Here is a 13,139-nt window from a genome sequence, read left to right as displayed (position 1 = left end):
TTCTTCTCTGTGAAAGTTTTTATATGTACTTTTTCCTTTGTTAATTAATGGAAAATTGAAAGTTTCCATACTCTTGAGCAAAATTACTAATTCTAAAATGTTCCGTTATTTCAATAGTCTACACTTCGGAAAGAATGGTGTTTATACTCCAAAAAATAACACAGTTTAAAAAAAAAAAAAAAAAAAAAAAAAAACGGAACAATTTTATTTATGCAAAGATCAAACCCTTTTTGAAATGTATTGTACTGCTATAAATGATATGAGATTATGAGATATAGGTATACCTATAATCTCATAATTTTGGTAGTTCAAGAATGTCCCCCACGTGGATTAATAATCAAGAAAAAGTTCAAAGCGGGAGAAGTGTTATTGATTAAGACTCCTGAGAGAATTTAAATTATTTAATGTATAATACAATATATGTGTTGGGGGGGGGGGGGGGTCAAAGTTGATACTTAATTTACTTTAGTAATATGTATTCTATAGCGTTCAGTTTTTGCTCTTTAGGTGCAAATGTTCTAGCTATAAAGAGATCAGTTTTTCAGTTTTCCAATTTTAGAACTTGCGCTTGAGGAGCCAGATTCATAAAGTGATTTACCTGTTGAGAGAGGTCATAGAATAAGTGGCTGAAATTTTCATTAAAAATCTTGAAGACACAATGGACAAAGTACATCCGATATTTTTTAATAGATATGTATAGATGCATATTGTTTACTTTAACTTTTGCAAGAAATGTTGTTGAAATCCTAAAGAAATTGATTCAAAAGATTTCCAAAATTAGAACTAAAAAATATTTATCAAAAGCAAAAGACACCATTATCTAATAGACAAGTGAATTAAGTATCTTTTGTAACACTATAGAAAATGCTCTTTGCTTTATTGTTGTCAATAAAAAGTTGTTGAAAAAATTACCTTTTTATGCTGCAGTTTCTTCCTGATGTTCTTATATTTGGTAGCCTATAAATTCCGATCTTGGGGACAATCTCTGATAATATACTAACAATTTTCTTGATTGCAGGGTAATTGAATGCAGTGATCTGACAATCAAAAATGGCGCTTGTGATCCATTTGCAACAGTTACAATGTGGTACTCAAACACAAAGCAAGAGTGCAAACGAACAAAAGTTAGGAAGAAAACGGTGTGTCCGCATTTCGACGAAACGTTCACATTTGAGGTAATTCCTTCATTATTGTTACCTGTTTCTTTCTTTCTTTCTTTTTTTTCATTGTATTGTGTTTACCTTATTGATGACTGTTATACTTTTAGAAGAGAAAGAATAAAATGTAAAACGTGATAATGGAGAATATCCAAATGGTGTAGTTCCCCTTCACTTAATATTTGCCTTAACAGATGCATGACAAACTGCTTTGTAGGGCCAAACGATAGAATTGGTTAGTTGTATGAAATTGTAGTATGGCGTTGGAAACTCGGGTTCGATTTTTGGTGTAGAGTCATGGGTTCAAATGCAACCTTAATCTGTAAGAATATGTCTCAGATAACCTCGTATGTTAAAACTCGAGACTAAATCGAGGCCGCGGTGGCTCTGTGGTAGACCATTCACCTCTGGCGCATGGTGTCTCTGGTTCGATCCCAGTTTGCGCCAAGTGAACTTTGTGGTGGACAAACACTTTGTGCGTGGGTTTTCTTGGAGTTCTCCCGTTTCCTTCCACTCTTCATTTCACCATTTCATTCATTTCTCATTATCACCGTCTTCTTTAGCCTAGCCGACATAATCATGGGACGTAAAACTTAGATTTAATTTTTTTTGAGACTAAATTATAGTTTATAATATGAAGTACTTAGGTAGATTTATTCAAGTATATAATTTGACGCATACATATAAGTGCCTCAATTAGTAATATCGTAAGACACAAACGATATTTGTGTCTTTTGTATTCGCAGAGCAAGCTAAATGAAAGTAACTATGGCTTAGAATATCTGCCAGTGCCTTAAGTGTTCTACCCGAAGGCAGATTCTAGCCTACGTACTAGGCAGGGTCACTAAGTCAGTGGAGCAGAAGTAAGATGGCTAGTTTTTCTTTCCTCTGTGATTATGGCAAACTGAAAATTAAGAGCTGGAGTAGAGAAATTGATTTTTTTTATTTAACGTCCCATGATTATACACAGAGGCTAAAGGAGACGGTGGTGATGAGCTGAATGATAACAGTGAAATGATGAATGCGTGAGGAAACGGGAGAACCCTGAGAAAACCCACACACATGTTTGTTCACCACAAAGCCCACTTGGCGGAAGTTGGGAGCGAACCAAGAACCTCATACTCCAGAAGTGAGCGCTCTACCACTGAGCTATCGCGGCCTCGGTTGAGAGTTGGAATTAGTAATACTACATACACATGAATTTTGTAATTACGGCTTCGTTACATAAGTAATCACGTGTACATGTCAGTTAATATTCTTCTGATATAAAACACTGACCGCTTATAGTACAAAAGAGTCTGAACTTTTACAGAGCGTAGGAACGGAAGTTAAATAAAAGGATCTGAAGGCTGTTCTTTCCTTTCTTGAAGTGATCCAAAATAGTTCATGGTCATTTATTTTAATAGTTAATAGGTTCCTTTTCATTCTTGAAATGTATTTAAACGCCCAGTAGGTTGAAATTGTGTAGTTCATTAGAAGTATGTTAAAATCCGAATACCACATCTGTAAATATTACAAGAATATTTGACTTCTTTTGGCGGGTGTTATTTTGTGTTCATGATTATTGCATGTATTGCATATCGTGGAGAGTGAAATGCGAAAAAAGAAATGTTCAATCGGCAAGCAGCGTGCAAGGGTGCATCAAATAATATTGCATTTTTTAATAAATACTTTTTTTTTTTTCAAACTTTGAATATTAGTGTTACAGGTAAGGAATCTTGAAGGCAACAAGAATGATTTATACTTTACAAAAAGAAGGGCGAAAAGAGAAATTGACGAATGCTATCAAGGCTAAACGAAAAAGAAAATGATTGAAAAGTAGGATTGTAACCTACCACTGTAGTTGTTAAAGTAGAGTGAGCAGGGTTCCTTATTCATTAGCTACTTTTTACCAGTACTTAACTTACATTAAATGTCATTTAAAGAAGTGAAAACTAAGGTGAACCGTGAACTACAACTTCATATAAATTTCTACAGGACATCGTATTCCAGTACATGAGGCCTTACAGTTACTCCTTATAGACGAATCATAGATTAGTGTTGAACTTACTGTGGATAAAGAATGGAATTGCACGAAAGTGAAAGTACTCACCTGGTGTTTTGGAAGACACTAGCTTTAGCTTGAAGCTGTCACCGTCGAGAGATCCGTGATTTGCGGTTTGTTCACATAGGAAATCAAGAGAGATTGGGGAACGTTTTTTTTTTTTTTTAACAGTTGAGTTTGAGTTTAACGTTCCTTTCAGCAGCAAGGCTATATGAGACAAGACCTACTGATTAACAAGGAATTCGAACCACATGAGCTCCTGCCGGAAATCGAATCCGGGTCTCCCACGCTAGCCACGAAGGAGCTCTTTTTGAACAGTTGTTATCGAACATACGGAAAGAACTGTTCTGTTCTAAATAATGCACTTCACCTTAATAGATTATGTAAATTCATTTTAGTGCAAAAATGGCGCGTAGGTAAAGTCAGAAAATCGTAGTGCAAAGAAAGCACAATTCGGAGACCGCATGCGATCAAACGGACCTTTTTACTTACAGTAGCACGAGAAAAATATATAAATTTCTGACATTTTGACATATATGACATTCTGAAATATATGACATTTTGACTAGAATGTCATAATTTCTATGTTGTTTCAGCAATAATTTCATTAATCAAATTCCTCTAACTTCTCCGGGCTGATTTTTCAAAGGTTTCCTGGATACTACTTTATTCCATTCTGTTCTATGTATTCTTAACTTTAATTATAAAATAAGTTGCTTTTGTGGATCGCCAACGGCGCTAATGTAACTGAAAAAATCAAGTCTTGTAAATGTATTTAATTTATAATTCAAGTTAAGAGCAAAGTAAAATGAAGTAGCAGTTAAAGTAATAAAATTTGCAGAATCATCCCGGGGAAGTTAGCAGGAGTTTAGCTGACAGAATTATCGTTGAAATAAAATAGGAATTACGCTATTCAGGTAAAACTTTTATTCTGGTATTACGTAGAGTGATTTAATACAATAATAATATAAATAGTCCAAATGTTGGCACACCATTCCACTCCCAGTGAAGAACTGTTGTACTTTCTTGCTATATTAATTTTTGTATTGTGATTCCAATACAACAATCTTTTTGTTGCAGCTTCCAAATAAAGGCCAGAATCATGATCGGGAGACGACATACAACCTACACGACGAAGAAGTTGTCTTTTCCGAGATCCGCGTAGCGCTGTGGCATGATGCACCGGGAATGTTCGAGAATGTGTTTCTTGGTGAAGTCAGAATTCCATTAGGTCTTGAGATTCAAAAGGAACTCAGTGCTTGGTAAGTATTTTTTTTCTTTCTTTAAATAATTAAGAAGAAAATATAACAATGCAAATGCAATTCGCTTATAAATTACATAGCATAATATGTCACTATATTTTGAGGCTAGTAACACTGTCAGACGACTATTGCTACTGTTGTTGTGCTTTGTTTGAACTACGTATGTGATGAAACATATATGCAATTAATTTTTTCATTGCAGTGTTTTCTAAGTTCTGTTGTCTTAAGTAAGATGCAGTTTGATAACCGTAGTCATAAGAGTTGAGAACATAACAATGACTCAGAAGGTATAATAGCTTTGGAAATGTGAGAAGTGCTGAATACTGCATACTGAGATAAAACTTTTTACTCGAGCCAATATTTTCATCTGGCGGACAACGTCTTGTTCATTTTTTTTTGGGGGGGGGGGTACTCCCGTTTCCTTTCACTTTCTCATTCCACTAATTATTCCATCATCATTCATTTGCCATAATCATCGTCTCTCAGCCTAAAGGGCATAAACGCGGGACTTCAAACTGAAAAAAACTCATTTCATTTTTCATCTGGCATCGTCGATTTCTTATGAGTCGATAACAGGGTATCTATCGGTCGTGAAAGTCAAGTAAAAGTCACCAAATTTAGTTTTTGGGTCACGATTTTTTATCTGTACAAAAATAAGTAGAGACTGGAAAATTTTGTTCTATAAAACGTCAAAATTCATCGACAAAAATATCTATGGTCTGCTTTAAACGCTACCAAATCGCAAGCAAACAACGGTTCTATCTCATGCATAATAGTTCCGCGTAATTCGGACCCAAATTCTCTCTTGAGATTGTCCTTCAGTTGGCATCACTGAGCAGTGGCAATGCAAATCGCATTGCATCGCCGAAACCACCTATCTATATAACCAGTTTATTCAACTGTGAGAAGACAACAAGTTTTTATCGCTCCAGAGAACAGCTTTTTAAAATAGAGATAAGATAAAGATAAGTGCTAAAGAATATAGGTACTGTTATTAGTTTTTGACTTTCACGAAGTTTTATGGTTTGGTAAAGAAAAGGTCACGAAATTTCATTTTGGAATTTTAGTAGACACCCTGGATAAGATGTGATGGATTATACCAAGGACAGCCAACCGTTAACCACTTAATATAATGGTAGATGTAAAAGTTAAACAAAAATTTACTGATAGACGCTATAGAACATAATAACTTAAATATGAACCGAATTGTATCGCGAAATATAAAAGTTAAACCGAAATTTGCTGATAGATGCTGTATAATGAAATGTTACTAAACTAAATGCATGAGGAAGGTTCCTGTCCGCCTTCAGGACCTACCTGAGACAAAAAAAACAAACAACTTCATTTCTCAAAACTGTAACGAACTAGGCTTCTTGGGCTAAAGTACGATGCTTAGTTATAAGCTTATTACTATGTTTAGATTACTGTTCTTCCTGTGATTAAAAACTGAAATTAATTTTTTTGATAGTGGTAATTCACTTATCTTCAGTTGGAGAATCTAAACACAAAAATCTGGGAAAGAGCATAAAGTTTATTTCAGACTTAGTTTCAGTTTCACCGGGACATTGATATCAACTGAAAAAAGAAACTTCAAGTCAGCTTTATATTTTTCAGATTTCGGGACATTCCTGCGATTTTGTTGGTTGCAGAAATTAAATACTACACTATCATAATTCTCAGCTCATGTTTATATATACAGTATATATAATTTGGTGATTCTTAACAAAATATTATTTGTTAAAATGGAGTTGCTAGTTAGTGCTGTGTCAATTGGGAACATATCGGAAATATTAAAACGTCGATTTTAGTTAGTGGTATTTTGTAACGACTGTACTTTTTCAGAAATGTAGAGAAACTTGGAAAAGAATTGATGCGAAACTAGCCACGAAAAAGTTAAAAATGTTAGTCGTAAATTGATTCAGAGCTCTTCAAGAAATGAAGTGGAAAGAGACTTAATCCTAAGTTCAACCTGCCATGGTTATATTGCTTCCTTCTGAAAGGGCGTTACTCCAAGAAAGAAAATTTAGAGAACATTTCAAAAAGTTCAGGTTCAATGCAATCTTGATGTCTAGCCTTTCAGTACATCCACAGTTTTCAATTAAACAGAGGACCTTGTTGTAAGATGATGGGTCGTCGCCTGAAGTGCTTTTCGAGACCAAAGTTACTTTGTCACAGTGAATGATTGAAGTCCTTTTGAAAAGAACGAATCGATCATGACTAGGTTAAAATGAACGATTGATACAACGCAACTAAGCGTTAATGGAAAGTATGTGGGCACGATTTACCTTTTTGGGTTTTGTTTGGAGTTTGTTTTTTTCACATTGGAAGTCCGCGATACTATTAAGCTTTCATAACATCATTTGCTTTCACTTTAATTTCACAGTTATTTATTCAGCATTTCTTTTAAATTTTTGTAGTTTTCTTGAGTCTGAGAACTTAATCATGGCAATGTAAAACAGAAATATTTCACTTTACTTATAAATATGGTGCTATGCTTATTTATGTACTTATAAATTGTGTATTTATGTAAATGCTATGAATAAATTCGTACTTTACAGAGGTTGTTTCCGATCTGTGGTGACAATTTCAAACTGCGTTTTAAGAGAAACCATGTCGCTACCGTCGAGAGTGCTCTATTTGGTGGCCTTCATCTGAGCAATTGCCCGATAGCGAAGTTTCCACGCAGTATAGTCATGTCAAGCCGCAGTCACTCCGCCTGATAGGTTTTCCATAGCCCTTCAATGATGCGGGATTTCCTGTGAGACATGACTCGTTTCAGGAGGTCGAAGGCGCGAAAGTCCGTCGGTGACGCATTAGGGAACTTCACTGGAATGTCTGTGAATGAAATGGCATGAATTCCAGTTTCTACTGCCATTTGTTGGAAAAAGAGGTGGGTTGAGCGAGATGTGTGACTTGACGCTTTGTCTTGATGCACCCACACACGATTCTTGTCCCTCCCCTAGAGATGGGAAATATCATGGCGATAAACAGGTGTCAGGACGTTAGCCTGATATTTCGAATTCACCTTCGTATTTTTAGCTACACGTCAGCTTGCCCTGGTACGAGTATCCAGCAATGATGATGAAACCCGTGCCAAAACGTTCCTTGCATTCAGTGAACCATCTTTGAAAGTCCCTCGCACTATCGATCGATAAAAAACTGCACGTGGCTTACAGTCATTCAGGTAAACATATTCAAGTGTTACAACGAACTTTCACTTTTCACCGGCCAGGTACCGCTTATACAGCTTTCGACAGTTGGTGCAACGTTTCTGGATGTGTTTTGGTAAGAGCTTATGAACACGCCTCTTCCGTCGCTTTACCAACCTCAAATCGTGGTGAATGATGTTGTGTACTGTCTTCAGTGATGTCTGTAGCAGGTTCGTGATACTCCTTGATTCTCCCTGGTGACCAGAGTCCCGACTTCCCGAATTCTAGCTTCTGTGCGGCTAGTGGCAGGTCGGGGGTTGGCCTGTTTCTGCCCTACAGGAATCATCCCACGCCTCGCCTTACCTTCCGCTTTCAACACTCGTGATATGCCATTTTCGGACACAGTGAATCCACGCTTGCACAATTCGATAATGGTACTATAACTGTAGTTCACGTCGGTAGTTACATAGCCCTCCCAATAAGCACTTATTTCGGGCGGCATTTGTCCCTATATGCACTTACTACACCTGTTACACACAGTCAGTGGTCCAAGGTGCCCACACGACTGGTAGCTTCCTTCTCTTCCCGTTTGGTTGTGCTGCACAAAGTGTGTAATTTCCTCACCATAGATCGGAAACAATCTCTGTAAAATATCATGAATAAATCATAGTGAAATACATTTTTAACTCTTTCGTGACGTACAAACTTTTTTTTTAATGAATAAATGTTTCCGTTTCAGGTATTTTCTACAGCCTCGGGAGAACACACGAACGTATAAAACGGATCTGGGATCTCTACGTTTGAAGATCCATTATACGGCTGATCACGTTTTTTCTAGTCATGTATACGATGGGCTTAGGAAATTAATTCTGCAGAGTCCGCAAATAGATGTAAGTATTGCATGAAGCGTGCTGTGTTTAATTAGTTGTTTGATATAATTTACAAGATGTTGAAAAAATCTATAATTATAGGTTGTTGAAATAGGTTGTCTCTGTAATAATTATTATTGTTCTCAAATCATTTTCTAATCCATATCCCACGTTGAAAACATATACAGTGAAAGGTGGCCTTTACAGATGCTTTCATAATATGGACTTTTTTTTTTTTTTTTTTGTCTTCTCTAAAAATATATGAAGGGTAAGGGGAAAAAATAAGGAATGTCACAAAACTACATTTTCGAGAAAACGGCGTTTTAATATTGTAAACCGCGTAAAAAGAATAGGGTTAGTTAAGTTTTTTGCCACTTTTTACATGCACATATCTACATCTACACATGCGTGGCATATACAGTCAAATAGTAGTAAGAGTCAGCAACAAATAGGACAAAGAATCCGATAAAGCACATACGTGGACATTCCTTCTTTTTCCCCTTACCCTTCATATGTATTACTACAGGACAAAACCTTCCCGTTTATGGGTACTCTCAGATACAGACCCGGACAGCAATTATTTTCGTTTCATATGTATTGAGTGCAGAAAAAGACACAAATCTTCGATCAAATACAGTAGATAAGGACTCCTTTCCCCACAAAATGTCTTTCTCCAGTGACTTCGTGAGTCACCACACAGAGTAATTGCAAACTCGATTTGAATTTTTCATTTCTCAGTTCATAATAAATTACTCCCTGGTTGGAATCCTAGAAAACCTTCAATAAACAAAAACAATCTTGGAGAGCCACTCGTATGATTAAGGATTCTATGCGTAACTTCCTTTTCTTGACAAATTCACTTCTTCTTCCTCATAAGGTTTACATCTTTTCGTGCAGTTTCAAAGAGCAAATGCCGTTAATTTTACGATAAAATTTGAGCCATGAATATATTTCCTTTTATTTATTCCATGAATATATTTCTGTTCCGAAAATACTTTAATTCGGACACTCAATAGTCAGTACAGTATTTTAATATTAGCCTAAGTTTTCGTTTATAAGTAATAAGCGAAGGCCATTTTATGAACAATGCACAAGTTACACAGTGGATGGTGGAATCGTAATAAACCATGCATTATTTGAACTTCAGTTCATGAACCACGCCAAGTGAACTTTGTGGTGGACAAATACCGTGTGCGTGGGTTTTCTCGGGATTCTCCCGTTTCCTCCCACTTTCTTCATTCCACCATTTCATTCATTACTCATCATCACCGTCTCCTTTTGCCTAACCGGCATAACCGTGGGACGTAAAACTCAAAAGATTTCATTTCATTTTTTCAGTTCATGAAGGAGCTAGAATTGCTTGTAAGTTCTGTAGTGACGGGCTCACAAGTATTGGAAATGCATTTTGGGTACCACCAAAGGTCAAGATTGAAATTTTATGTAGCATAAACTCGATAGAAATCCACAGTGTTTTACGTGAAGTTTGCAGTGAGTTAACGGTGGACCGTAGTACAATTTCTAGTTAGGCTACTCCTTCACGTAGTAATCATATGAGCGTAAACGAGTGGAGAGCTCAAAGGTCAAACAAATGAGGATTTTTTTTTTTTTCATATGATCACTAAGAAATCATTATAACAGACAGTTTCATGTGGAAGAAGTGTCACAGCAGTGTACGAGGTCTGGTTAAAAAATAAGCCAAAAGTTTGACTGGTGCTAGCCAAAAGTACGGTCTATTTTTACAAACTCACAAATATAAAGTGATCCACTTCAACATATTCCCCTCCCTTCTCTGTAGACGTTTATATACAAAGTTTCCATTGTTGGAAGCAGTTGTGAAAATCTTTAGGTGTCACCATCTTGAGTAGCACTGCCGTTTTCGGGGTCACCTCTTCCACAGTCTGAAATTTAATTCCCTTGAGGGCGGATTTCACTTTTGAAACAGAAATATTACACGGTGACAAATCCTGCTAATTAGCTGGATGTTCCAACACTGGAGTCGTCTTAGCTGCTAGAAACTGCTTAACAGTCAAAGCAATATGCGAAGAAGCATGACCGTGATGTATAATCCATTCATTGTTTCTCCACAAGAGGGGCCTTTTCTTTGTCATGTGCTCTCGCGGCTTCACCAAAACCTAATATTACTTACTCACAGTCTGACTTGATGGTACCCATTCAATCAGGAGCAGGTCGTTAATAAAGAACATAATGAGTGTGGTCTTTACTTTCGATTTGATCTTGTGTGCTTTTTTATTCGCGGTGTTGAGGGAGATTTCCATCCATGGATTGCTTTTTCGTTTCAGGATCATGCTGAGAGATCACGTCTCCTCACCAATGGTTTTCGTTAACAAGTTTGTTTCTACTTCCTGGCGTTCCATTGTGTCACTGTACACGTGCTTCCGGAAGTCTTTCTGCTCTTGCGTGAGGTTTCTTTTAGTACCATTTTAGCGCAAAATTTGCGCATGTTCAAATGGTCGTTCAAATGATTGCGCGGACAGACTCTTTATCGATGCCTACTATGTCTACTATCATTTGAATGCTAATCCTGCGATCTTTCCGGACAATGTCAGTCACTTTTGCCACATTTTCCTCTATTGTTTCTGTGACAGGACGCCTCAATCTTTTATCATCATTAACATTCTCGCGTCTCTCGCTGAAGCATTTGTACAATCCGCGTCAGAAAACCTGCAACATGAGGATGTAAGTTTATTGTGAAACTACGCCTAACAGCACAGGGAATGAACATAACGTCTAAGTGGAACGAATCACGCCAGGATAAACCTCGGCCTCACCCCCGTGCACACTTATTTTGGAGCAAAAGACTTCGTCATTTCACAATAAACTTATATGCTCATGTTGCAGGTTTTTTGCCGCGGATTGTACCACTTCAACATTCGCGTACGTGACATCGTATTATAACCATATAAATCCTGCAACAGTCGCGTACTCACTCGGTGATTTCTTTAATTTCACAAGGAATTGCAAGTTAATGCGCTGCTCAATTTTCACATTTGCCATTCTTCCGGCAACACGATTGCACAGCTCTGTCTTCGATCGCTGCTCACAGACAACTCGACTGAGAGCTGCAACTCATGTATATCATTCTCTTCTCGAAGGTTTAAGGTTGCTCTGCGCGCATGCGCTCCCTACTACTCTACGTATACTACTGACAGGATTGCCAGCCCCGTTATTTTTTTTAAGGCATGCCTCGTTCTATCGTGACTTATTGCAAAAACTACATACAAAGTACACAAAAACCTAATCTCAGTTTCTTCGAGGCTGGGCCACTCATTCTCCACAACAATGCTCACCTGCACTTCGGAATATCTAGGTGAAAAGCTACTTGAAAACGATCGGGAGATGTTACCCCATGCTCCCTACAGTGTTCCCAAAGTTGAAACAACTATGCTTGGACGTAGTTTTGCATCTCTAGAGAAACTTGGTGTCGCTGCCACACAAGCTATTCGACAGCTGTACAAAAAAGGCATCTTGGATAAAATACTGAAGCTTTCTGGAGTTGGGGCTCGCTCATTGAGAAGCTGGGAGAGTTCATTGAATGCCTTTAAAAGAATACTATAAAAATATTAAAACCTTACATTATTTATGGAATGATCCTGGTACTTACGGTATATTGCATATAATTATCGCATAAGCTGTAAATAATGTAAATTTGTTTAATCTCTCTGTAACGAACGCTTTTCTTTTACGGATAAATAATCATATACCATCGGTGTCCGTTATTCAGTGTTTTCACTGTATTCATGTATTTTTCGCTATACAAAATTTTCTACAGTATATATTTCTGTTATATTGTCTTGTGAGGTCTCATTGCATGAAATGATTCAAGAATAGTGAAAACTGGAAGTCCTAAGAACTTGCAGACGTTGAGTAAGACGACACAGTGGTTCTCAACCGGTATGTCGCGTAGACCCGTAGGGTGTGTCGTGAAATTTTAGAACTTAAAAATCATTAAATAAATAAATAAATAAAAGACAGACTGTACGAGTTAACGCCTCCAACTGCAGCAACAATGTTCAGTACTACATAGGGTCACTACTTTATAGAAAATTGTACTATAATATAATTCTCTCAGTGAACACTATCAAAATACTTCTTTGTTGTTGCCCTTTAATGTAACACATAATTAGAGTTTCCACTGACCTTTAAAACTTGGAAAAGTCTGGAAATTCACTGGTAAAACGTCCTGGAAAAAATTGAGAGTTTTATGAAAAGTTGAAAAAAATATGGATAAGCCTGGGAATTTTAAGTACGGGTTTTACCTTTTCAGAACCCATTTCTCTTTTGCCTTATTCGGCTGCTTGGTAGGGGATATTTTATAAAATAGTTCGTGTTGCAAAACTTCTCAACCTACACACAGACACTATATACATGTACACGAATAATAGATAAGGATTTTTTTTTTTTTAAATACATTAACGTGGAAATTTCTAAATCGTGATTTGGATACCTGGAAAAGCCAGGGAATTCGTGCTCGCTAATTGTTTCACTTTAAGAAAGTTCTTTTTATAGTGTATACCCATACGTTTGCGTTACAGTGATGCACTATGTATAGTGATTAATTTCTCTGTAAAGTAGGGATGCTACAGGTTGTTTTTAGGGCATATGTTGCGCTTGAGAGATTATTTGGGGAGCAGAATGAT

The 13,139-nt window shown here is 36.9% G+C and overlaps 1 protein-coding gene across 1 annotated transcript in view; it reads left to right on the top strand.

The window, feature by feature from the left end:
* RasGAP1 (Ras GTPase activating protein 1) overlaps positions 1-13,139 on the top strand; it is a 91,590-nt gene that overhangs the window by 28,487 nt on the left and 49,964 nt on the right. The window contains 3 exon segments of the mRNA XM_081769663.1: positions 1,019-1,175; positions 4,282-4,463; positions 8,352-8,502. Coding sequence (XP_081625789.1) covers positions 1,019-1,175; positions 4,282-4,463; positions 8,352-8,502 — 490 coding nt within the window.

The sequence above is a fragment of the Thermobia domestica genome, chromosome 8, assembly GCF_964235325.1.
Source record: "Thermobia domestica chromosome 8, izTheDome1.hap1.1, whole genome shotgun sequence".
Taxonomy (NCBI): Eukaryota; Metazoa; Arthropoda; class Insecta; order Zygentoma; family Lepismatidae; genus Thermobia; species Thermobia domestica.
Note: the sequence above shows the minus strand (reverse complement) of the source record. Positions and strands in the feature narration are given on the sequence as shown.